A 23946-nucleotide genomic window follows, 5' to 3' on the forward strand; every position below is an offset into this window, starting at 1 on the left:
ACCTGCAGCCTGAAGCATAGTGAGAAAAATAGATGCTTGTGGTTGTAAACCACTGGATTTTGCATCGTTAAGGTGGCCATAACTGATTAGTACAGAGTGAAGTAGAAAAAAAGTAGGAGGGGAAAGAGAGCTAGGAGTACCCTTTCAAGAAGCTTAGCTGTGGGGAATTCCCTGGCAGTCCCATGGTTAGTGCTCAGCACTCTCAGTGCTAGGGACTTTGTTCAGTCCCTAGTTGAGAAACTAAGATCCCCATAAGCAATGCAGTATGGCAAAAACAAACAAACAAATGAAAAACAGCTTAGCTGTGAGGAGACTGAGAAGCTAGTTTCCTCCTCTTCCTCCCTGCCATCATTGCTGTTCTGTTGTAGTTCTTTAGATGCCTATAATATAAACACCTTTCCCATGTATGGAGAATTTTTCACTCTATGAAACTTTGTGGGAAGCAGAGCCCACCTACCAGTATTGCAGCTAAAAATGGCAGCTACTTACTCTCCCATCCTTTCTTGTGAACTAAGTCAAGTGCACATGTCATAGGCTGTGCTGATGAAACTTTCCCAAAGTATACTTTGAATCAGGAGGAGCTTATGATGCAAAGAAAAAAGAGAACAAGAGAACTCATTCCTGGTGAGCAGTACCAGTTGTGACAGCAACACCCAACTTAAGGGAAAAGCTCTGGCAGCAGCAATACCTAGAGTCTTTTGCCAGAAGGCTTCTCAGCATAACTTTGGCATTAGATGCTCATCACTGGCAGCAGCAGAGTCTTCAGTGGCCCAGCTCTGTGGCATGATATTGGCTGCCATCCTGTAAGCAAAACCTCCGAATGTGGTGTGATAGATGATGGTATCAATGCCCCAATTCTTCACCTTTCCCTGCATCTGTGTTATCTTGTGGGACCTTCTCATTCTAACTCTTGACTCTGTCTTGTGACTTGCTGTGATCAAGGGATTTTAGCAAGCATTATATAAGCAGAGGGCTTCCCATGTGGCACTAGTGGTAAAGAACCTGCAGGCCAGTGCAGGAGACATAAGAGACTTGGGTTCAGCTCCAGGATCGGTAAGATCCCCTGCAGGAGGAAATGGCAATCCACTCCAGTATTGTTGCTTAGAGATTCCCATGGACAGTGGAGCCTGGCGGGCTACAGTCCCTGGCGGGCTACAGTCCATAGCGTTGCAAAGAGTCGAACTCGACTGAAGTGACTTAGCATGCATGCAGGCATACAAGCAGAAGCTTGGAAACCATTCACGTGGCTGCACTTGCTCTCTGGCTTAGTTTGTGTGTGATTATATAACAAAATCCTCCAGACTGAGTGGCTTGTAAACAAGAGATATTTATTTCTTACATTTCTGGAGGCTGGAAGTCTAAGATCAGAGTGCCACCATGGCCTGGTTTTGGCAAAGGCTGTCTTCTGGGTTGCAAACTGCCAACTTCTTGCCATGTCCTCACACAGAGGAAGGAGCAAGGGATCTCTCTGGTACTTGTTCATTCAGGAAGGCTCCACCCTCCTGACCTAATCAATTCCCAAAGGCCCTACCGTCTAATACCATCTCATTGGGCATTAGGTTTTCAACATATGAATTTGGGGAGGACAAAAGCATTCAGTCTGTAGCACCCTCACTGCAGGCCTCTGCCATTGCAACATGTCTAGGCTAGCCTGTTGGATGATGAGAATCACGTGGACCTAGGCCAAGTCTCTCTGAGTTATCCCAGCTGAAGCCATCCTAAGTCAGCCAACAGCCAGTTGACCCTCAGGCATATGAATGAGCTCAGCCAAAATCAACAAAACTGTTTAGTCAACCAACAGTTGACCCCAGACATCAAGTAAGTCCAGCTGAAATCAGCCCAGCTCAGCCCAGCCCCAGAGAAGCTGAACCCCACAGACTGGTGAACTAAGTACTGTTCATTGTTACACGCTGCTGTGGTTTTATGGTTATTTATGTAGCATTGTTGTGGCAATAAATAACTGACCGTTTGCACACATCTATGAGCTATGACTTTTCTGCTTGAATCAGCCAAGAGCCAGTATTTGTTGCTTGCCCTGACACCAAGACTGAATGTAAATAAGAGAGAAACACGGGGTCAAAGGAGAGATTGTTTGAGCTGGAAGAGACTTTGGCATGCTTACAGGCAAAGGATTGGAGGCAGTTGTGTTTGTTAGGACATGAGTTTGGGTGCAAAATAACAGTGCTTTAACCATGACAGAGGGCTTCCCTGGTGGCTCAGCTGGTAAAGAACCCACCTGCCAATGAAGGAGATGCAAGAGACAAGGGTTCGTCCCCTGGATTGGGAAGATGCCCTAGAGGAGGGCATGGTTACCCACTCCAATGTTCTTGCCTGCAGAATTCCATGGACAGAGGAGCCTGACAGGCTACAGTCCATGGGGTTGCAAAGAGTTGGACACAACTGAGCGTGCACGCGCGCACACGCACACCTCACCGTGATAGAAGTTTATAGCTTCCCTCGGTCACCTAAGAGCCTGGGTAGGAGTGGCAGCCCTGCTCTGTGAATCTTCAGAGCCCTAGATTCTCTGTGTTTATCATGCCCTTGTCCAGTTGGCCCGAGGTCACCCTCTACTTCCCCTACTCCATCCACATGTCAGCTGTTGGGAAGAGGGAAAGGAAAGATGACTTTCTCCTTAATACATGGTGTGTGCATGCTTAGTTATGTTTGACTCTTTGCCACTCGATGGACCATAGCCCTCCAGGCTCCTCTGTCTGTGGGATTCTCCAGGCAAGAATACTGGGTTGCCATGCCCTCCTCCAGGGGATCTTGCCGACCCAGGGATCAAACCCGTGTCTTCTGCATTGCAGGCAGATTCTTCACCCCTGAGCCATCAGGGAAGCTGGTCCCATTCATTTCTCACCCTTTCAACCTATTCTCAGGAACTGGTCATATGGCCACACTCAGCTGGCAGGGAGGCCAGGAAAGGCAAACCTTATTCTGGCCAACCGTGTGTATATTCCTGCTTCTGTGGAAGAAGGCGAAAACAAATAATAATAGTTCTTCCTGTATCAATGAGGAAAAGGGGATAATTAATGGAACAGGATCTCTGTGATTGACTTTATTAGCCATTTCCTTCCCCCTTCCTTGGGAAGGGGATTCATTGTTTTTGGAGAGGTGGGACAACTGTGTTCCCAGTTGGCATGAATCACGACATGTCTTAACCAGTTACGGCAATCCTACTGAGCTTGTCAGAAACTGACTTCCACAGCCTCCCCTGCAGTGTTGGGTGACCATGTGACCCAGCTCTGGCCAGTGAGCCAGGAAAAGAAGGCTGCTGGGGGTTCTGGGAAGTGGTTTCCTTCCGATGAAAGAGACAAATGCAGAGGAGAGTTTGGCGCTCTCCTGCTTGTGGCACTGATGTGAGACTGCTGACCACAAAAGAAAGGTCAAGAAAATCACAAATGCCAGACTAGAGCCCTGGCACCTTCTTGAGGATTCACATGACCTTGAGGGATGAGTATGAGTGAGCCAGGTGGAGAAGGGGAGGAAAGACATTGGAGGAAATGGGAGTATTATATACACAAGAAGGAATGCACAGAGATGTTCCTGGAAAGTTGGATCGGAGTCAGATGGTGAGGACTTTGTAAGCAGCAGTGTGATTTATGGTCCAAATTGCCTCAGTCATAGCTGGGACTGGTTTCCTGTTTGTTGACTGATTTACTGCAAAGCATGACGGGCATCTTCCTTTTGTAGGTTTAAGAGGACTGCTTATCTCTTCCCCTATTAGAGAGTTAAAATACTTTTGTTTTGGAAAATCTAGGCTCTCAAAGGCAGAGATCTTGATTATGTGGATGGGTCGGGGTATAGATCTGAAAAGATGAGCGAGCAGGGAATCACTTCTGACTCCTACAGTGAATGGGGTTTCCCTACCCTCGGGGAATGGAGAAGTGCCTAGTTCTGCCCACCTTGGGAACCGTGTTTGACCCCAGAGCGACAGGATGATTGGTGGGTTGGCTGCGTGGACCCCAAGCTGGGGACTGAGCTGTGAGCCACAGCCTTTGGGGCTATGAGCAGTGGGACCACTGAGGCTAGGACATCAAGCCTCTCACACTCTCACATGACTGACCACACAGCCTGAAGTCCAGAGCCCTTCCATGAGATTCTAGAATTGGGTGAACCTGGGAATTCAATGTGACTCCATCAAGGGGAGAGAGAAAAATACCTTAAGATAGAATTTTCCCCTAACTCCTTGAGGAAGATGATTGAGTTCGATTTTATATTACTTTTTTAAAAATAAAAGATAGAAGAGGGGGCTTCCCTGGTGGTTCAGTGGTAAAGAATCTGCCTGCCAATGCAAGAGACATGAGTTCAATCCCTGGTCCAGGAGGATCCCACATGCTGCAGAGCAGCTAAGCCTGTGTGCCACAAATATTGAGCTTGTGCTCTAGGGCCTGGGAACCACAGCTGCTGAACCTGTGAGCCCTAGAGCCCGTCCACAACAAAAGAAGCCACCACGATGAGAAGCCTGTGCTCTGCAGCTAGAGAGTAGCCCCTGCTTGGTGCAACTAGAGAAAAACCCACACAGCAATGAAGATGCAGCATAGCCAAAAGTAAACAAGTAAATAATTTAAAAATAATAATAGTAAAACTGCTTTCTTGCACTAGAGTGTCCGATTATGGTACAAATTCCTTCTGTGGTATATATACAAAGCCAAAGGAGAGGGAGGAGAAGGGTTCATAAATTATCTCAGCAGTTTTTTTTTTTTTAAGTTGATAGATTTATTTTAAAGAGAGTGTAGAAGATGTATCTCAAAGAATTTGAGCTCCTATATATGCGAATTATCCATTTTCATTTTTAAAAATCCAATTAAATTGGCCTGATACTGCCAGGCTAGGAGGAAATCCAACCTCCATTATGACCAGAGCTCCTCTGGCCCTCAGGGATGCCTCAGAATCCAGAGGTAGAACCTGGTGCCAGAAACAGGGGCCAAGCTCTTACCCTCGGCCATCATGGGGCTATGGGCAGCTGCCTTGTGCAACCCACAGAATAGAGAGTTGAAGCCCACCAGCCCCTGTTTTAAACCCCACATAAGGTGTGGGCATTTTTACTGAGGTGTTAAAAAAAAAAATTCTTAAGGGAATGCCTTGGCTGCTCAGTGGTTAGGACTCTGCGCTTTCACTGCTAAGGGTAAAGGTTCCCCAATCCCTGACTGGGGAACTAAGATCCCACAAGCCGCGTGGCACGGCCAAAAAAAAAAAAAAAATTATGACAAAATATGTTCTAAACCAGGGATGTACATTTACTTTTGGTGGGAGAGTGAATTTTGTAGCAAGCATTTGGTGTTTTGCTTACATCTGGTATTTTTACAGTTTTATATATATATATATATATATATATATATATGGCTCTGGGACTTCCCTTCCTATACAGAGTGTGCAGGTTTGGGCCCTGATCAGAGAGCTAAGATCCCAATGACTCATGCCAAAAAACCAAAACCTATAACAGAAGCATTATTGTAACAAGTTCAATAAAGACTTAAAAAAAAATGGAAATGGTCCACAGGGACTTCCTGGTGATCCTTGCAGTGCGGGGGACTCAGGTTCAGTCCCTGGTCAGGGAGCTAGGATCCCACACGCTCAGCTGTGCCTAAACACCACAACTCTTGGGCCCGTGTGTCTCAGTGAAGGACCCTGAAAGATGCAACGAAGATGCCAGATGCCACAGCTAAGATCTGATGCAGCTAAATAAATAAACAAATAGATTTTTAATGGTTCACATCAAAAAACAAAACCTTTTAACTGACGTAGGTGACTTCAGTTCAGTTCAGTTCAGTCGCTCAGTCATGTCTGACTCTTTGCGACCCCATGAATCGCAGCACGCCAGGCCTCCCTGTCCATCACCATCTCCCAGAGTTCACTCAGACTCATGTTCTTCTTTTTCTTTTTTATTTATTTGGCTGCACTGGGTCTTAGTTGCAGCATGTGGGATCTAGTTCCCTGACCAGGGATGAAATCTGGGCCCCCTGCGTTGGGAGCACGGAGTCTTAGCCACTGGACTGCCAGGGAAGTCCACTTTATAATGTGTTCATTGCTTTTAGTTATTTCCCTGCCTCAACCCAATAATGCCAGAGATCCAGCTGAAGGGAGCTGGACGCAACATCCTCTGTTGGAATCACAAGTTGAATTGTGAAAAGAACTAAAAATACTGAGGGCATTCCTTGGCTGCCCAGTGGTTAGGGCTCTGTGCTTTCACTGCTAAGGGTAAACGTTCAATCCCTAACTGGGGAACTAAGAACTAAGATTCCCCAACTAAGAACTAAAGTTCTTACCATAATTGTGTAAGTCTAAGATATTATCAAATGCAAGATGCATTAATATTTCAGATATCACTGAGAGAAAAATACTATTAATTAAATTATACCTTCATGCTTTCTTGCCACTTTGTATTTTTTTATTTTCTACTTATCAAAATGATTCTAGACTTATTTATCTTTTATTTATTTTGGCTGCACCAAAAACCTGCATGAAAGGTCTTAGTTCCCTGACCAGAGATCAAACCCATGCCCCCTATATGGGGAACGCAGAGTCTTAACTAATGGACTGCCAGGGAAGATAGTTTTAGACTTATTTAGATGTAGATTTTTTATATTTTTTGTTTATTTATTTATTTTTGGCTGCACTGGGTTTTTGTTGCTTTCTCCAGTTCTGGCGAGTGGGGGCTACTCTTCACTGTCATGCACAGGCTTCTCAATGCAAACATTTCTCTTGATGCAGAGCTCAGGCTCTAGGTGCGTGGGCTTCAGTATCTGTGGCTCTCAGGCTCTAGAATTTGGGCTCAGTAATTGTGGAGCACAGCCTTAATTGCTCCGTGGCATATGGAATCTTCCTGGGCCAGGGATTGAACCCATGTCCCCTGGGTTGGCAGGTAGATTCTTATCCGCTGAGCCACCAGGGAAGTCCCTAGACAGAGATTTTAAAATCACATATTGATATTTATAAAAATATTCAACTTTAGAAGTAATCAATAAAATACCAAAAGAGGCTCTCTCAGTGTTGACATCCGTAGCATATTTGCTTTTGTCCCTGTGCCTGTTGCCTCATAGTAACAAAATAGCTGCTGAGGTTCTAGGCATCATACCACATTCAAGCTGAGAAGAAGGAAAATGTAGAGATAGTGTTATCTAAAAACTGAGTTTGCTTCTTGGTAGGTGCCAAAAGACACAACCAAGCCAAAGATAGGGAGAAGGAAGGATTTATTATCACTGGCAGCAAATAAGAATACTGGAGGATCTTTTCCAAAGCAATGTCCCCCTGAACAGTGAATTGGGGAAGTTTTAAGCTCGGGGTACATGCATATTTATGAGAGGGCTTGAGCAGAGGAGAATTCAGCATAGAACTGGGGCCAAGGTTGACAGAGTCCAAGCTTTAGTTGACCTAAAGTAGACTTCTGTTAGCAAAGAAGAGGAAATGGGTATTGGGAGGGAAGCTGATGATATCTTCTGCAACACAACTTAATAAATAGTAGTTTTACATACATAATAAATAGTAGTTACCCCTTGGCATAAAGCAAAAATGACAATAGCAAAAACTCTTATATAGTACAATGCTTACCATGTTCCAAGCACTGTTCTGAATGTTTTAAATAGATTAACTTGTTTAAGCCTCACAGCAACCTTATGAGGTAAATACTAGGTTAATACAAGGTTATTATCCTTGTTTTGTTTTAGTGTTTTTTAATCATACTTCTTATGCTCACGGTTAGACTTATCATAATCTTTGGTGCATGACATAGCCCTAACTGATCCATGCATAACTCCTTTATTTACTTTAAAAATATTAGTTATTTTTAATAAAGTAACATTTACCCTCAAATCCTCTACCCAAAGTAAAATTAGGACCTTGTCAGTAAATCAGATCTGACTATATGATCTCCCCAACCCATTTCCCTTCCTCCCCTGGCCCGAGGTGATGGTCATTTAGAATCCTAAGTTCATCATTCCTTTATTTTCCTTGTATAGTTTTGTAGTTTTATCGCATCTAGATATAGAGTCCAAAAATTGTGTATGTGTGTGTATAACATACCTATAGTTGCTTTTAACTGTATATTTTCTTTTGGTACTTTTTCATTTGCTATTACATTACTAAGATTCATTCCAATTGTTCTGTGTTGCTACAGTAATTCATTTTGATGACTGCTTAACCTCCCATTGTGTGAATATGTAGCAGTTTATTCATCTTCAAACAATTCTTTACTGAAGTACCTATTATGTTCTTGGTGATTTTTTCCTTTTATAGTTATCCACTGGACTAACTCTATCATATCCAGGATTGCTAAAGGCTTCATGTAATTTGAGCAGTTTTCTTCATCATTTTTAATCGCTGCATGAGGTCTTGCAAGACTCGCAATGATGCTTTGCAAATTATTTGCTTTGTGTCATCAGTTATTTACATTGGGCTCTCAGAGAGAGGCTGAACAATAAAGACTTGGTTTGATGGGCTTGGTGCACACATAGAACCCTTAGTTTCAGCCTAGAGGAATGTTGTGGTGATAGGGGAAAATGGGGAACATCAGTTCATTGGTGAATATCTCCTTGTTATGATCACTTTTCCTTCCCTGGTCAGCCTGGCAAATGTGGAAGTTTGGATTTTGACCACTGAGATAACAAGAATCCCCTGCACCTCAGAAAATTCCCTAAAACTCCTGATGCAAAAGGTAGAACCCATGTCTCCTCCCTCTGAAAACGGCCCAGCCTTGGTGACTCACAAGAATAAAGTGCGGCATTATTTACATTCGCCAAGACATGGAAACAACCTAAATGCCCATCAACAGTTGACTACCTAAGGAAAATGTGATGTATATATAATGGAATGGTATTCAGCCATAAAAAAGAATGAAATGATGCCATTTGCAGCTACATGAATAGACCTAGAGATTATCATACTAAGTAAAGTAAGTCAGACAGAGAAAGACAATACCATATGATATCACTTACGTGTGGAATCTAAAATATGACACAAATGACCCTAGCTACAAAACAGAAACAGTCTCACGAACACAGAGAACAGATTTGTGGTTGCCAAGGAGGAGAGTTAGATTGAGAGTCTGGGATGAGCAGATATAAACTATTCTATATAGGATGGATAAACAAGGTCCTACTGTATAGCACAGGGATCTCTATTCAATATCCTGTAATAAACCACAATGGAAAAGAATATGAAAGAGAATACACACACACACACACACATACACACATAACTGAATTACTTTGCTGTACACCAGAAACTAACATTGTAAATTAACTATACTTCAAAAAAAGAGAAAAGAACAGAGTACAGTAGAAGCAAGCCTGTGCAACTTCCAAGGCCAAGTTGAAACAAGGTGATACAGCTTCCCCTAGTTCACTCTTCTGGGGACATGCGCTCTGGAGAAGCCAGTCAGCAAGAAGTGAAGAAACCCAGATGAGTCCACACAGAGAGACCACATGAAAAGTCCTATATGGAGAGGGACCGAGACCCCCAACAGACAGCTGGCAGCAATCGCCAGACACGTACGTGAGTCTTCAAGGAGAGGTCCCCCAAATTCATGAGTGGTGACGAGAGCTCCTGGATGTGTCCCGTCCAAATTCCTCATCATGTACAGTGTTCAGCTAACCTCCAGAGTCCTCCACTCACAGAATCCACTTGCATAATAAATAGGTGACTTATTTGTCTTATGCTACTAAATTTTGGAATAATTTGTTATGTTGTTGTTGTTTGGTTGCTGAGTCATGTCTGACACTTTGACGACCCCATGGACTGTAGCCCACCAGGCTCCTGTCCGTGGTATTTCCCAGGCAATGATACCAGAGTGGGTTGCCATTTCCTTCTCCAGGGGACCTTTCCAATCTAGGGGTCCAACCCTCGTCTCCTGTATTGGCAGGCAGGTTCTCTACCGCTGGGCCACCAGGGCAGCCCATAATTTATTATAATAAGTAGTAAAATTACAGAAAGAGAAAAAAGTAACCAGTACACCCACTTTTAAAGATGTGGGGACTTCCCTTGGTGATCCAGTAGGTGAGACTCTGAGCTCCCACTGCAGGGGGCATGGGTTCAATCCCTGGTTAGGGAACTAGGATCCTACAGGCTGTGTGCCACAGCCGAAGAAAAAGAAAATATGGAGGGAGTTCCCTGGTGGTCCAGTGGTTAGGACTCCATGCTTCTATTGCAGGGGGTACAGGTTCCATCCCTGTAGTTGGGGAACTAAGATCCCACAAATTGTGCAGCAAGTCCAAAAGAAAAAAAAGATGTGGAAGCCAAGGCCTGGGAAGGATAAGTACACAGTAAATGGAGAAGCTAAGCAGAAATAACAATATTCTTGCCTGGGAAATCCCATAGACAGAGAAGCCTGGCAGGCTACAGTCCATGGAGTCAAAAGAGTCAGACAGGACTTGGCGACTAAACAACAGTTTATACTTTAAAATGGTTAAGGTGTTGAGTGTTATGTTACGTGTATTTTACCGCAGATAAAAATAAAATTTAAACATTTAAATAATTAAATAATTGCAGAAACTGTCATAACCATGCTTGTTCCATAATGTGGTATTTTTGTCGTTCTGTTGCTCCTGCTGGGTCTCCCAGTGCCTCGTTCCTTATATGCTCAGGTATTTTTCACTGTGTACTAGTCATTGTCCCTGGAGAATTACTAAGGTAATTCTTTAAGGACCAGCCCAAAGATGTTTCCCTCCAGAGAGGATGTGAGCTCGTTTCTCCCAGGCGCTTGGAGACACTTCCAGTTGAGGACTGCTTTATTTTTTATCTTATTTTTGGCCACGCTGGGTCTTCATTGCTGTGAACAGGCTTTCTCTAGTTGTGGCTAGAGGGGCCTTCTCATTGCAGTGGCTTCTCTTGTCGCACAGCACAGTCTCTGGGACACACGGGCTTCAGTACTTGTTCCTAGAGCCCTGGCTCAGTAGTTGTGGTGCAGGGCTTAGTTGCCCTGCTGCCTGTGGGATCTCACCAGACCAGGGATTGAAACTGTATGCCCTGCATTGGCCGGCAAATCCTTAACCACTGGACCACCAGTGACGTCCTAGGACTACTTTAAACTAGATTTATTACTTAGAAGTTTTTTTAAATACTTCATGTAATTTGGGCTACAAATCTGTAAAAAGTTAGTTACAGTGACAGTGTCTCAAGGAGCATTTTCTCCTGAAATGTTCAGTTAGTACTAAGTTAACGTTCCTTGGAGTCTCCTGGGAGAGGATGGGGGCAAGTTTACTTCTAATTCCCTTTTACTGTAATCATAACCCTTTGGGGCCATGACTAATATAGGGAAGGCCTTCTAATAGACTCCCCACCTTGGTGGACCCTGAGCTTTAATTTCATCCCACGTTACGTTGCAGAGTTCTCATAATGAAATTCAAGTTTGCCCAGATTGGCAAAGGGGCTTCCCAAGTGGCACTGGTGGTAAAGAACCTGCCTGCCAATGCATGAGACTTAAGAGATGTGGGTTTGATGCCTGGGTAGGAAAGATCCCTGGAGGAGGGCATGACAACCCACTCCAGGGTTCTTGTCTGGAGAATTCCACGGACAGAGAAGCCTGGGATCACAAAGAGTCGGACAGGACTGAAGCGACTAAGCACGCACACACAGATTGGCAAATACCCTCAGAGCAGATCTGACTTTCATGCTTGCTTACCTGTCCCAGCTCCTGAAGTCCTAGTCTTTTTGTCTCCTACTTCCTATCTTGTCAGTACTTCTGTACTTTCAAGAATATTTAAAAACTATTTTATCCAGCAATTTTTAGGTGTTTTTTTTTTTAGTCAGCAAGTTGGCTCCACTAATTAGCAATCAGAAGTCCTTCTACTTTATCTTTTCTTTCTTTTTATTGATTTCTGTTCTTTTATTTGTTTTCTTCCTCCTGTCTTTTTATTCTTATCAATGGTTGGATTTTTTTCTCCCCCTAACTCCCTGAGTTGAATGCTTAGCTCATTATTGTCTTTTCTTTTTCCATGATAAGGCTATTCTATTTTAAGGTTTTAAATTTCCCTTAAAGTACACCTTTCATTGTATTCCTCAAGTTTTGATGCATAGTGGAGGAGTGATTACTCACAACTTAATGTTTTCATCCACTCACCCAGCAAAGCTATTGTGCCACTACTGTGACTCTTCTCCTGAGATACCTGCACTGAAGATCTGGATAATGCGGCCAATTTTCCCCTTCAGGGGGCAGCAGTGATAATCCAGGGCAAAACTGGAAGAGATAAAGAGCACAATTTAACTTGCTTTATTCAGTATTTTAGGCTTCCCTGGTGGCTCAGATGGTAAAGAGTCTGCCTGCAGTGCGGGAGACCCGGGTTTGATCCCGGGATCAGGAAGATCCCCTGGAGAAGGAAACGGCAACCCACTCCAGTATTCTTGTCTGGAAAATCCCATGGATGGAGAAGCCTGGTCAGCTACAGTCCATGGGGTTGGAAAGAGTTGGACATGACTGACTTTCTTTCTTTCTTATTCAGTATTTTCCAATGAAAATCACTAGGAAGTTTTTATTTTTTATTTTTTTTAAATATTTATGTTTATTTATTTATTGGCCCTGAGGCATGTGGAAGCTTAACTCCCTGCCAGGGATTGAACCCTCACCCCCTGCATTGGAAGGCGAGGTCTTAACCACTGGACCGGCAGGGAAGTCCCCACTAGGAAGTTTTTAAAAATACTGATATCTGGGTCATACCCAGAGAATGTTCTAGCTGGTGTGGAGTAGGGACTGTCAATGATTATAATGGGAAGCCGGGGAGGACCACTCCTCCAATTTATCTGCTCACTGCCACCAGCCTGGGACTGCCTCTTCCTTCCTCCCCACTCAAACTCCCAAACAATTTTAAACAGCCTTCTGTCTTCTCCAAGCTGTTACTGCCTGGTGCCCACATTTCTCTCTATTGTTTCTCCAGGTGAACTGGGGGAAGGAGGCAGAAGCCCTGGGTAATTAACCACATTGGCAGGAATGAGAATTATCCCCGGCCCCACTATTGTTTGTCTTCACAGGAAGTCTCAGCATGAAACAGCAGCACTGGTGTGGCATGACCGCCAAAATGGGCTCCCTGTTGTCAGGGGTCTTTACCATCATCTCCGTGGACTTGTACCTCATCTTCGAACAGAAGTACCTAAGGAGAAACAATTGCACTGAGCAGATGTCACAGATCAAGAACACAAGTGTCCTGATAAAACTGTCCATCATCTGCTGGAGCCTGACTATCGTCGTCTTCCTATCTTTCGTCACCATCCTCATCAGCTGCTTGCTCCTATACTCAGTGTACACCCACATGCACAGGGGCCTGGTAATCTACGCTGTTTGGATCCTTTTCTACGAAACTGTAAACATTGTGGTACAATGCCTTACCAATGACGGTTCTTCCATGGCGGAGGTCAGAGTTATGCGCTGGTTTGGTCTGGTGTCCCGTATATGCATGCACTCTTTCTGGATGTTCTTTGTCATCACTTACGCCTACACAATCTACAAAAATAAAAGCCAGGGCAACATCATCTCCTACAACAGACGTGTTTCTACCGGCAGTGGAGACTTCCTGCCGCGGAAATCCAAGATAATCAACTTTTCCCGCCGCTACAGTGAGTAACACGGCCCTGTTCCACAATAGGTTCTCATGGTAGTTCATTTTCCATCTCATTCACTTTTCAGCAAGCAGAGACTCTACTGCCACCCTTTTGGGGGAGATACGGTGAGAAAAGGGATTACCATCACAGCTGGAAGGCCTTGCTTGTAGAGGACGTTTAATTAGAGGACGTTGTTATTCAAAAAGCTCTCCTTGACTTCCTCTTTCCTTTTCTTGTCAGTACCGCCTTATTGGTCAAAATGAAGAGAAGCAGGGATGAAATGAAGCTGAATTGCAGTCTGGCAATCCTTTCATCTTAGTGTCTTCATCAGCCTTCAACTCACAGGTCTCTGATGTAACCCTAGAATAGATAAACCTGTATTTATATCTCAGATTGTTGTAGCAAAAAATATATCATTGGGGTCTTGAGGTGGTTTTTTGCTGCTTTTTCTCCCCGTGTCATCTATACTGTATTCCAGATAAGTAAAAGAATAAAAATAGAGACAAATCATGCTTCATTTTCTGTCTTTACCCTTCCATCCTCTCCCCCAGCAAAAACTGTCAAGGAGCACAAATGCACTTGTGATTAATCAAAAGCTATTTGTTAAACTCTTCTGTCGGTCACTGGGCAGGACACACTGTTTATCTCCACTGCAGGAGGATACAAAAAAGTATAAGATGTAATTCCTGACCTTGAGGATTTTGCAGTTTAGTGGGAGAGATTAAATCATGTTTATGTTTATGAATTGATTAGCCAACCACATAAGATGGTACAAGATTATACATTATCACATATCAACAAACTTCAGTTTGAGTTCAGGGGTCAGGAAATGTCAGAAGCAGTTTAAGCCAGAATGGAAGACACACTGAGGAAACCTCTACTTCAGACAGCATAGACATTATGTTAGAGGTTTACTAATAGCTTTCTTGGAAGGACTGATGTTGAAGCTGAAACTCCAACACTTTGGCCACCTGATGCGAAGAGCTGACTCATTGGAAAAGACCCTGATGCTGAGAAAGATTGAAAGCAAGAGAAGAAGGGGACAACAGAGGATGAGATGGTTGGATGGCATCACAGACTCAATGGACATGGGTTTGGGTGGATTCCAGGAGTTGGTGATGGACAAGGAGGCCTGGCGAGCTGCAGTTCATGGGGTCCCAAAGAGTTGGACATGACTGAGTGACTGAACTGAACTGAACTGAACTGAACTGAATAGCTTTCTTGAGGTATAATTGATATATAATATATAGCACAGGCTTCCCTGGTGGCTTAGATGGTAAAGAATCTGCCTGCAGGGCAGGAGACCTGGGTTCAATCCCTGTTCTGGGAAGAACCCCTGGGGAAGGAAGTAGCAACCCACTCCAGTATTCTTGCCTGGAGAATCCCCATGGACAGAGGAGCCTGGAGGGCTGCAATCCATGGGGTCACAAAGAGTCGGACGCGACTGAGCGACTAAACCACGACCACAACAAATACATGTTTAAATAATTCAATTTAATAAGTTTTGGCATGAGTATATTCCAGTGAAGCCATCACCATAATTGAATACATGAACATGTGTGTCACCCCCAAGAGTTTCCTCTTTATCCCTGTCTCCTGCCCCTTCCTGCACTACCGCCCCCGACCCTGCCACCACAAAGCACTGATTTGCTGATTTTCTCTATATGTTAGTTTGTATTTTCTAGAATTTTACATAAATGGAATCATAGAGTATATAATCTTTTGTGCCTGACTTCTTTTGCTCAGCCTAAGCCCTTAAAGATTCGTTCATGTCATTATGTGTATTGCTAGTTCATTATTTTTTTAATACTTATCTATTTGGCTGCCCTGAGTCTTGGTTGTGGCATATGGGGTCTTTAATGACATGTGAACTCTTAGATGCTGCATATGGGATCTAATTCCCTGACCAGGGATGGAACCCAGGCCCCTTGCATTGGGAGCTTGGAGTCTTAGCCCCTGAACCACTGGAGAAATCCCTATAGCTCTTTCTTTATTGCTGAGTAGTATGCCATGGCAAGAATGTACCACAGTTAATCCATTTGCTCACTGGAGGACATAGAATGGTTTGTAGTTTGGGGCAATTAAGAATAAGAACAGTATAAACACTTGTGAATAAAACGTTGTGTGGGACTTAAAATTTTCATTCATCTTGAGTAAAGGTGGTACTAGTGGTAAAGAACCCTCTGGCAGTGCAGGAGGTATTAGAGACAAGGGTTCAATCCCTGGGTCCAAAAGAGCCCCTGGAGGAGGGCATGGCAACCCACTCCAGTACTCTTGCCTGGAAAATCCCATGGACAGAGGAGCCTGGCAGGTTACAGTCCATAGGGTAGCAAAGAGTCAGATATGACTGAAGCAACTTCAGTTCAGTCGCTCAGTTGAGTCCGACTCTTTGCGACTCCATGGACTGCAGCATGCCAGGCCTCCCTGTCCATCACCAACTCCTGGATCATACTCAGACTCATGTCCATTGACTTGCTGATGCCATCCAACCATCTCATCCTCTGTCGTCCCCTTCTCCTGCCTTCAATCTTTCCCAGCATCAGGGTCTTTTCAGATGAGTCAGTTCTTTACATCAGGTGGCCAAACTATTAGAGTTTCAGCTTCAACATCAGTCCTTCCAATGAACACTCATGACTGATCTTTAGGATGGACTGGTTGGATCTTCTTGCAGTCCAAGGGACTCTCAAGAGTCTTCTCCAACACCACAGTTCAAAAGCATCGATTCTTCGGTGCTCAGCTTTCTTTACAGGCCAACTTTCACATCCATACATGACCACTGGAAAAACCATAGCCTTAACTAGACAGATCTTTGTTGGCAAAGTAATGTCTCTGCTTTTTATGCTGTCTAGGTTGGTCATAACTTTTCTTCCAAGGAGCAAGTGTCTTAATTTCATGGCTGCAGTCACCATCTGCAGTGATTTTGGAGCCCATAAAAATAAAGTCTGTCACTGTTTTCACTGTTTCCCCATTTATTTGTCATGAAGTGATCGGACCAGCTGCTATGATCTTAGTTTTCTGAATGTTGAGCTTTAAACCAATTTTTTCACTCTCCTCTTTTACTTTCATCAAGAGGCTTTTTAGTTTTTCTTCACTTTCTGCCATAAGGGTGGTGTCATCTGTGTATCTGAAGTTATTGATATTTCTCCCAGAAATCTTGATTCCAGCTGTGCTTCATCCAGTCCAGCATTTCTCATGATGTACTCTGCATATAAGTTAAATAAGCAGGGTGACAATATACAGCCTTGATGTACTCCTTTGCTGATTTGGAACCAGTCTGTTATTCCATGTCCAGTTCTAACTGTTGGTTCTTGACCTGCACACAGATTTCTCAGGAGGCAGGTCAGGTGGTCTGATATTCCCATCTTTTTCAGAATTTTCCACAGTCAAAGTTGTGATCCATACAGTCAAAGGCTTTGGCATAGTCAATAAAGCAGAAGTAGATGTTTTTCTGGAACTCGCTTGCTTTTTCGATGATCCAGCAGATGTTGGGTAATATGATCTCTGGTTCCTCTGCCTTTTCTAAGTCCAGCTGGAACATCTGGAAGTTCATGGTTCACATACTGTTGAAGGCTGGCTTGGAGAATTTTGAGCATTACTTTGCTAGCGTGTGAGATGACTGTAATTGTACAGTAGTTTGAGCATCCTTTGGCATTGCCTTTCTTTAGGATTGGAATGAAAACTGACCTTTTCCTGTCCTGTGGCCACTGCTGAGTTTTCCAAATTTGCTAGCATACTGAGTGTAGCACTTTCACAGCATCATCTTTCAGGATGTGAAATAGCTCAACTGGAATTCCATCACCTCCTCTAGCTTTGTTCATAGTGATGCTTCCTAAGGCCCACTTAACTTTGCATTCCTGGATGTCTGGCTCTAGGTGAGTGATCACACCATCATGATTATCTTGGTCATGAAGATCTTTTTTGTACAGTTCCATGTATTCTTGCCACCTCTTCTTAACGTCTTCTGCTTCTATTAGGTCCATACCATTTCTGTCCTTTATTGTGCCCATTTTTGAATGAAAAGTTTCCTTGGTATCTCTAATTATCTTGATGAGATCTCTAGTCCTTCCCATTCTATTGTTTTTCTATTTCTTTGCATTAATCACTGAGGAAGTCTTTCTTATCTCTCCTTGCTATTCTTTGGAACTCTGCATTCAAATGGGTATATCTTTCCTTTTCTCCTTTGACTTTCGCTTCTCTTCTCTTCATAGCTATTTGTAAGGCCTCCACAGATAACCATTTTGCCTCTTTACATTTCTTTTTCTTGGGGATGGTCTTGATTATTGCCTCCTGTATAATGTCATGAACCTCTATCCATAGTTCTTCAGGCACTCTTTCAGATCTAATCCCTTGAATCTATTTCTCACTTCCACTGTATAATCGGAAGGGATTTGATTTAGGTCATACCTGAATGGTCTAGTGGTTTTCCCTACTTCGTTCAATTTAAGTCTGGATTTGGCCATAAGGAGTTCATGATCTGAGCCACAGAGGAGCTTCCTAATTCCCACAAGCCTGACACCAAAAGGAGTACCTTTTGTGCCATCTTAAAGCACAGCTGCCACTGGAACAGCAGAGCTACCTGAGAAGTACCCCAGGTCAATGACGCCCCCACTTCCCAAGGTCGTGCTCCCCTTTAGCTAATGAGGCCAGAGCCCACATGCCTCAACTTCCAGCCTGTTGCTTGTTCCTCCATCACTATTACTGTTAGCTCTTCCATTTACATCTAGTGGCTTGAGGATTTGCCCCGGGCCAGCTCTGCCATCTCATTGGGTATCTCCGCATTTTTTTTCCCCTGCAGCCAATGTCTCTGGTAAAACAAGTATAAAATGAATGACAGGAAGTGCTCCATTGTGATAGGCACCTTCTGTCTCCTCAACACTGTCCAGTTCCTCATCTTTGAAGTGAATGAGTTTGCCTTCTTTGGCTATGAAGAGAGGTTCAGCGTCTACCAGAAGACCAAGTCTGAGCTGGTCTCTTGGGTCGTGACCTACAAGAAGAACATCGGCATCAGCCTGTCCGCCGCCACCCTTCTGGTCTGCTCCCTGTTCCTCTACTGCATCCACACCAGCAACTACGCGGGCACGCTCTGCTACGGTGTGTGGATTGTCATCTATGAGCTGCTCAGCCTCTCCGTCATCCTGCTCACCAACACGGCCATCAAAGAGCAGTTCAAGGAGCTGCGGTACCTGCACTTGATCTTCCAGATCTCGCGGATGCTCCTGCACTTGTTCTGCCTGCCATTCGTCACCAAGTACGGATACTCCATCTTCAGGGACCTCAGGGTTGTAAGCAAGACTGGCCAACGCAGACGCTCTAGCATCAGTACAGTCGAGTCGTGGCCACCCATCGGGATGGGAAGCTTGTACTACAAGCTGAACTGAACCGTGCCAAGAAGAAGGAAGCGAGGGCAAGAGCACTCCCTAGGGATGGCTCCCACTTCCCTGCCTGCCTGGGGTTGATTCTGCTTGCCTTTTCAGGGTTCTTGAGTTTTAAGTGCTTAAGAATGGCTCTTGGGGGTAGGGGTGGGGGGAGGGAGGATTGTGTGGATCAATTACCATACATGTGTGTGTTTGTGACTTGTTTTAGCCTTTAACTGAAGACCACCTTTGTGCTTGTTTGATCGTCTCTTTGGTGTATGCTGTGGTCTCTCTTGGTACCCTGCTCTCTGCACATCCTTAGTTTCTAACTTTTCTCTTATGGATTGCCCCACCGACGCCTAGTTCTGCTGAGTCCTTTATGAGCAGTGGTGCTCGATAGAAAAATCTGTGCTGATGGGACTGTTGGATATCAATACTGTCCACTGGTCTCATGTGGCTATTGAGCACTTGGGATGTGGCTATTAAGATCCAGGAATCAAATTTAAAATTTTATTCCACTTCAGTTAATTTCCATTGCAAGAGCCATACGTGGCTGGCTTGTGGCCACCATATCAGAGATTCGCAGTAATCTGCAACCTCATTTTACTCCTGAGTATAACTGTAGACCCCCTTTCCAGCTTCATGCATCACTCTGCTTTCTTCGTGATGTTCGAAAAGCAGTTCCTCATGTTGGTTCATAACATGGCAAGAAGAATCCCCATTTAAGAAAGTTCAATGATTTCTCAACTTAAGCACTATTGACATCTTGGACTGGATAATTCTGTCTCATAGAGGGCTGTCCTGTGCATCGTAGGATGTCTAGCAGCCTCTCTAGCCTCCATCCACTAGATGCCAGAAGCATCCCCCAGCCTTGTGACAAACAGAAATATCACCAGGCAATCCCAAACATTCTCTGGTGGGGGGCAAAACTGCCCCCAGTTGACAACTCTTCTCAAGAAATGTACCCCAAGCCCACTGAGAGCTTATGCCACTACCCTAATGGAGAGCATCTTTTACTGAGAGCTCTTTACATTCACCACCGTGTATAATTTTAACCCTAATGTTCCCATTTTATGACTTGATGAGATTTGAGACTCAGCACTTAACTGATATGATCAAGATCATGCTGCTGCTGCTGCTGCTGAGTCACTTCAGTCGTGTCCGACTCTGTGCGACCCCATAGACGGCAGCCCACCAGGCTCCCCCATCCCGGGGATTCTCCAAGGAACACTGGAGTGGGTTGCCATTTCCTTCTCCAATGCATGAAAGTGAAAAGTGAAAGGGAAGTCACTCAGTCGTGTCCGACTCTCCGTGACCCCACGGACTGCAACCCCCCAGGCTCCTCCATCCATGGGATTTTCCAGGCAACGAAAATCTAGATCTTGTAACTTCTCTCATGAATGTCCTACTTGGTTCCCTGAAGTACTCTTCAGTTTCAGTTGCAGTTCAGTCGCTCAGTCGTGTCCGACTCTCTTCGACCCCATGGACTGCAGCACGCCAGGCCTCCCTGTCCGTCACCAGCTCCCGGAGTTTACTCAAACTCATGTCCATTCAGTTGGTGATGCCATTCAACCATCTCATCCTCTATCATCCCCTTCTCTTCCTGCCTTCAATCTTTCCCAGCATCAGGGTCTTTTCAAATGAGTCAGTTCTTCACATCAGGTGGCTGAAGTATTGGAGTCTCAGCTTCAGCATCAGTCCTTTCCCCCTGAATATTCAGGACTGATTTCCTTTAGGATGGACTGATTGGATCTCCTTGCAGTCCAAGGGACTCTCAAGAGTCTTCTCCAACACCACAGTTCAAAAGCATTGATTCTTCGACGCTCAGCTTTCTTTATAGTCCAACTCTCCCATCCATACATGACTACTGGAAAAACCATAGCTTTGACTAGATGGACCTTTGTCGGCAAAGTAATGTCTCTGCTTTTGAATATGCTATCTAGGTTGGTCATAACTTTTTTTCCAAGGAGCAAGTGTCTTTTAGTTTCATGGCTTCAGTCACCATCTGCAGTGATTTTGGAGCCCATAAAAATAAAGTCTGTCACTGTTTCCCCATCTATTGGCCATGAAGTGATGGAACCAGATGCCATGATCTTAGTTTTCTGAATGTTGAGTTTTAAGCTAGCTTTTTCACTCTCCTTTTTCACTTTCATCAAGAGGTTTTTTAGTTCTTCTTCACTTTCTGCCGTAAGGGTGGTGTCATCTGCATATCTGAGGTTATTGATATTTCTCCCGGCAATCTTGATTCCAGCTTGTGCTTCATCCAGCCCGGCATTTCTCATGATGTACTCTGCATATAAGTTAAATAAGCAGGGTGACAATATACAGCCTTGACATACTCCTTTCGTTGTTTGGAACCAGTTTGTTGTTCCATGTCCAGTTCTAACCGTTTCTTCTTTCTTACCAAGCTAAGAAGGGGCCCTCCTTTTAGAATAATTCCTTTCCTTCCAAAAATGGTGGAAGTGAAGTTGAGGACACTGTTTTGACCACACTCCTCCAAACTGACGGCAGCCCACTTTTACTGAACACAATTTGTGCCTGGTAGTATTCGAACAATTTGCTCAGCTCTTCTCACCACCCTGTGCACAGATTTAGATCCAGGCCAGGACCCAGAAGGGTTTCCCAGGTGGCACTAATGGTAAAGAACTCACCTGCCAACGCAGGAGATGCAAGAGATGTGGGTTCAGTCCCTGGGTTGGGAAGATCCCCTGGAGGAGGGCACAGCAACCCACTCTAGTATTCTTGCCTGGAGAATCCCATGGACAGAGAAGCTTGGCGGGCTACAGTCCCATGGGGTCGCAAAGAATAGGACACAAGTGAAGCGACTTTATTTTTGGGGGCTCCAAAATCACTGCAGATGGTGACTGCAGCCATGAAATTAAAAGACACTTGCTCCTTGGAAGGAAAGTTATCACCAACCTAGATAGCATATTGAAAAGCAGAGACTTTACTTTGCCAACAAAGGTCTGTCTAGTCAAGGCTATGGTTTTTCCAGTGGTCATATATGGATGTGAGATTTGGACTGTGAAGAAAGCTGAGCGCCGAAGAATTGATGCTTTTGAACTGTGGTGTTGGAGAAGACTCTTGAGAGTCCCTTGGACTGCAAGGAGATCCAACCAGTCCATTCTAGAGGAGATCAGCCCTGGGTGTTCTTTGGAAGGAATGATGCTAAAGCTGAAACTCTAGTACTTTGGCCACCTCATGTGAAGAGTTGACTCATTGGAAAAGACTCTGATGCTGGGAGGGATTGAGGGCAGGAGGAAAAGGGGACGACAGAGGATGAGATGGCTGGATGGCATCACCGACTCGATGGATGTGAGTTTGAGTGAACTCCAGGAGATGGACAGGGAGGCCTGGAGTGCTGCGATTCATGGGGTCCCAAAGAGTTGGACACGACTGAGCGACTGAACTGAATTGAACTGAAGCGACTTAGCATGCAGGTCCCAAAATGATCACCAGATGGCAGTCAGCAACAAGCTTTTGCTTAGTGCTGTTTGCCTTCTGAACCAGATCCTCTAGGGGTGGCTGATCTGGGACTTAGGGAACCTCAGGCTGATGACTGAGGATTCATAGTGTGTTTCTACGCTCTAGTCTACAAGGTGTGTGTGTGTGTGTGTGAGTGTGTGTGTGTGTGTGTGTGTGTGTAGAAGTAGTGGAGCAAGAAGCAGAGTTCTAAGAATCAGCTCTAGTCTACAAGGTGTGTGTGTGTGTGTGTGTGTGGTGTGTGTGTGTGTGTGTGTGTGTGTGTGTGTGTAAAAGTGGTGGAGCAAGAAGCAGAGTTCTAAGAATCAGCTCAACCAAGAGTCACCTGCTGCCTCAGCTACAAGGCTGTGCTTCCGCTTGACACCAAGTGTCCTTGGAAAGTGGTGTGTCCACCTCCACTTCCCAGCCTCCCGTTCTCTCTGGAATCCCTTCCACTCCACCATGACCACTCTCGTTCTTGTTTTTCAATCTCTGTCTGTTGACTTGGCCGAGCCGGGTCTTAGTTGCAGCACGCGGGATCTTCAGTCTTCACTGCGGCATGCAGGATCTCAGTTGAGGCACGTGGATCTAGTTCCCTGACCAGGCCCCCTGCAGGGATTCTCAGCTAGTGGACCGCCAGGGAAGTCCCGAGACCACTCCTGTGAAGATGACCTCCACACTACCCAGTCCTGAGCTCAGCCTTCTCTTGCCAGACCTCTCCATGGCTTTTGACCAGCTGATCCCTCTCTGACCTGCAAACAGGTCTCTCTCTTGCCCTGTGAGACACCAGGGTCACCCCTCTTTGTTCACCACCCACGTCACTGGCCCTTCTTCTCCGTCTCCTTTGCTGGCCCCTCTGAACCTCCCCGACCTGCAAGCATTGGCAAGCTCCCGGGCTCAGCCCTTGGTCCCCTTCTCTCCTCCATCTCAGTCATTCCCGGCTCTCCTTGTCCAGACCCCTCGTAAGTAGCCTCTATACAGACATCTCTGGTCTGACCTGTCCGTGAAACATGTACTCGTCGGTCCTGCTGCCTCCATGCTGTGGGCAGGTGCCTCTACGTGGTTCCCAAAGGTCCCTGCCAATTGATATTCACACTCATCACCTCCCCTTGAGTGCGAGCTGGACTAGCAACCCTCTTCTAACCAATCAAACACAGCAGAAGTGATAGGGTGTCATCTCTAAGATTCGGTTACAAAACCGCGATGACCTCAGAGTTGTTCACTCTCTCCGAGGGAAGCCAGCTGCCGTGCTGGGAGCATCTGGAGAGGCCAGTATGGTCAGGAAGGACATCGCTAACCAACAGCCCCCAGGGACCTGAATCCTAGCAACAACCTCCTAAGTGAGCTTGGCAGCAGACCCTCCCTTAGCTGAGTCTTGAGGGGGCCATAGCCCTGGCCAGACACCTCCGCTGCAGGTGAGAGCCCCGGAGTCAGAAGACCTGTGCCAGCTGCCCCTGGGTTTCTGGTCCACAGAAACTGTAACATGAATGTGTGTTCTCTTAAGCTGCTACATTTGGGGGTAATTTGTTACCAAGCAATTGATTACTAATACATGCACCCAAGTGGCTCTAGTGGTAAGGAACCTGCTGCCAATGCAGGGGAT

The 23946-nt window shown here is 45.0% G+C and overlaps 1 protein-coding gene across 1 annotated transcript; it reads left to right on the forward strand.

The window, feature by feature from the left end:
- Window positions 1-12843: 12843 nt before the first annotated feature.
- On the forward strand, window positions 12844-13610 carry TMEM217 (transmembrane protein 217). The gene has a single exon (XM_040249788.1). The coding sequence runs from the start codon at window positions 12972-12974 to the stop codon at window positions 13548-13550; it is 579 nt and encodes a 192-aa protein (XP_040105722.1). The 5' UTR covers window positions 12844-12971; the 3' UTR covers window positions 13551-13610.
- The last annotated feature ends 10336 nt before the right edge of the window (window positions 13611-23946 follow it).

Source organism: Oryx dammah, unplaced genomic scaffold, assembly GCF_014754425.2.
Source record: "Oryx dammah isolate SB20612 unplaced genomic scaffold, SCBI_Odam_1.1 HiC_scaffold_11, whole genome shotgun sequence".
Lineage (NCBI taxonomy): Eukaryota > Metazoa > Chordata > Mammalia > Artiodactyla > Bovidae > Oryx > Oryx dammah.

Bases quoted from the DNA above. Each gene is read 5' to 3' on its own strand.
- TMEM217 (XM_040249788.1), top strand. From the start codon at position 12,972: ATGAAACAGCAGCACTGGTGTGGCATGACCGCCAAAATGGGCTCCCTG.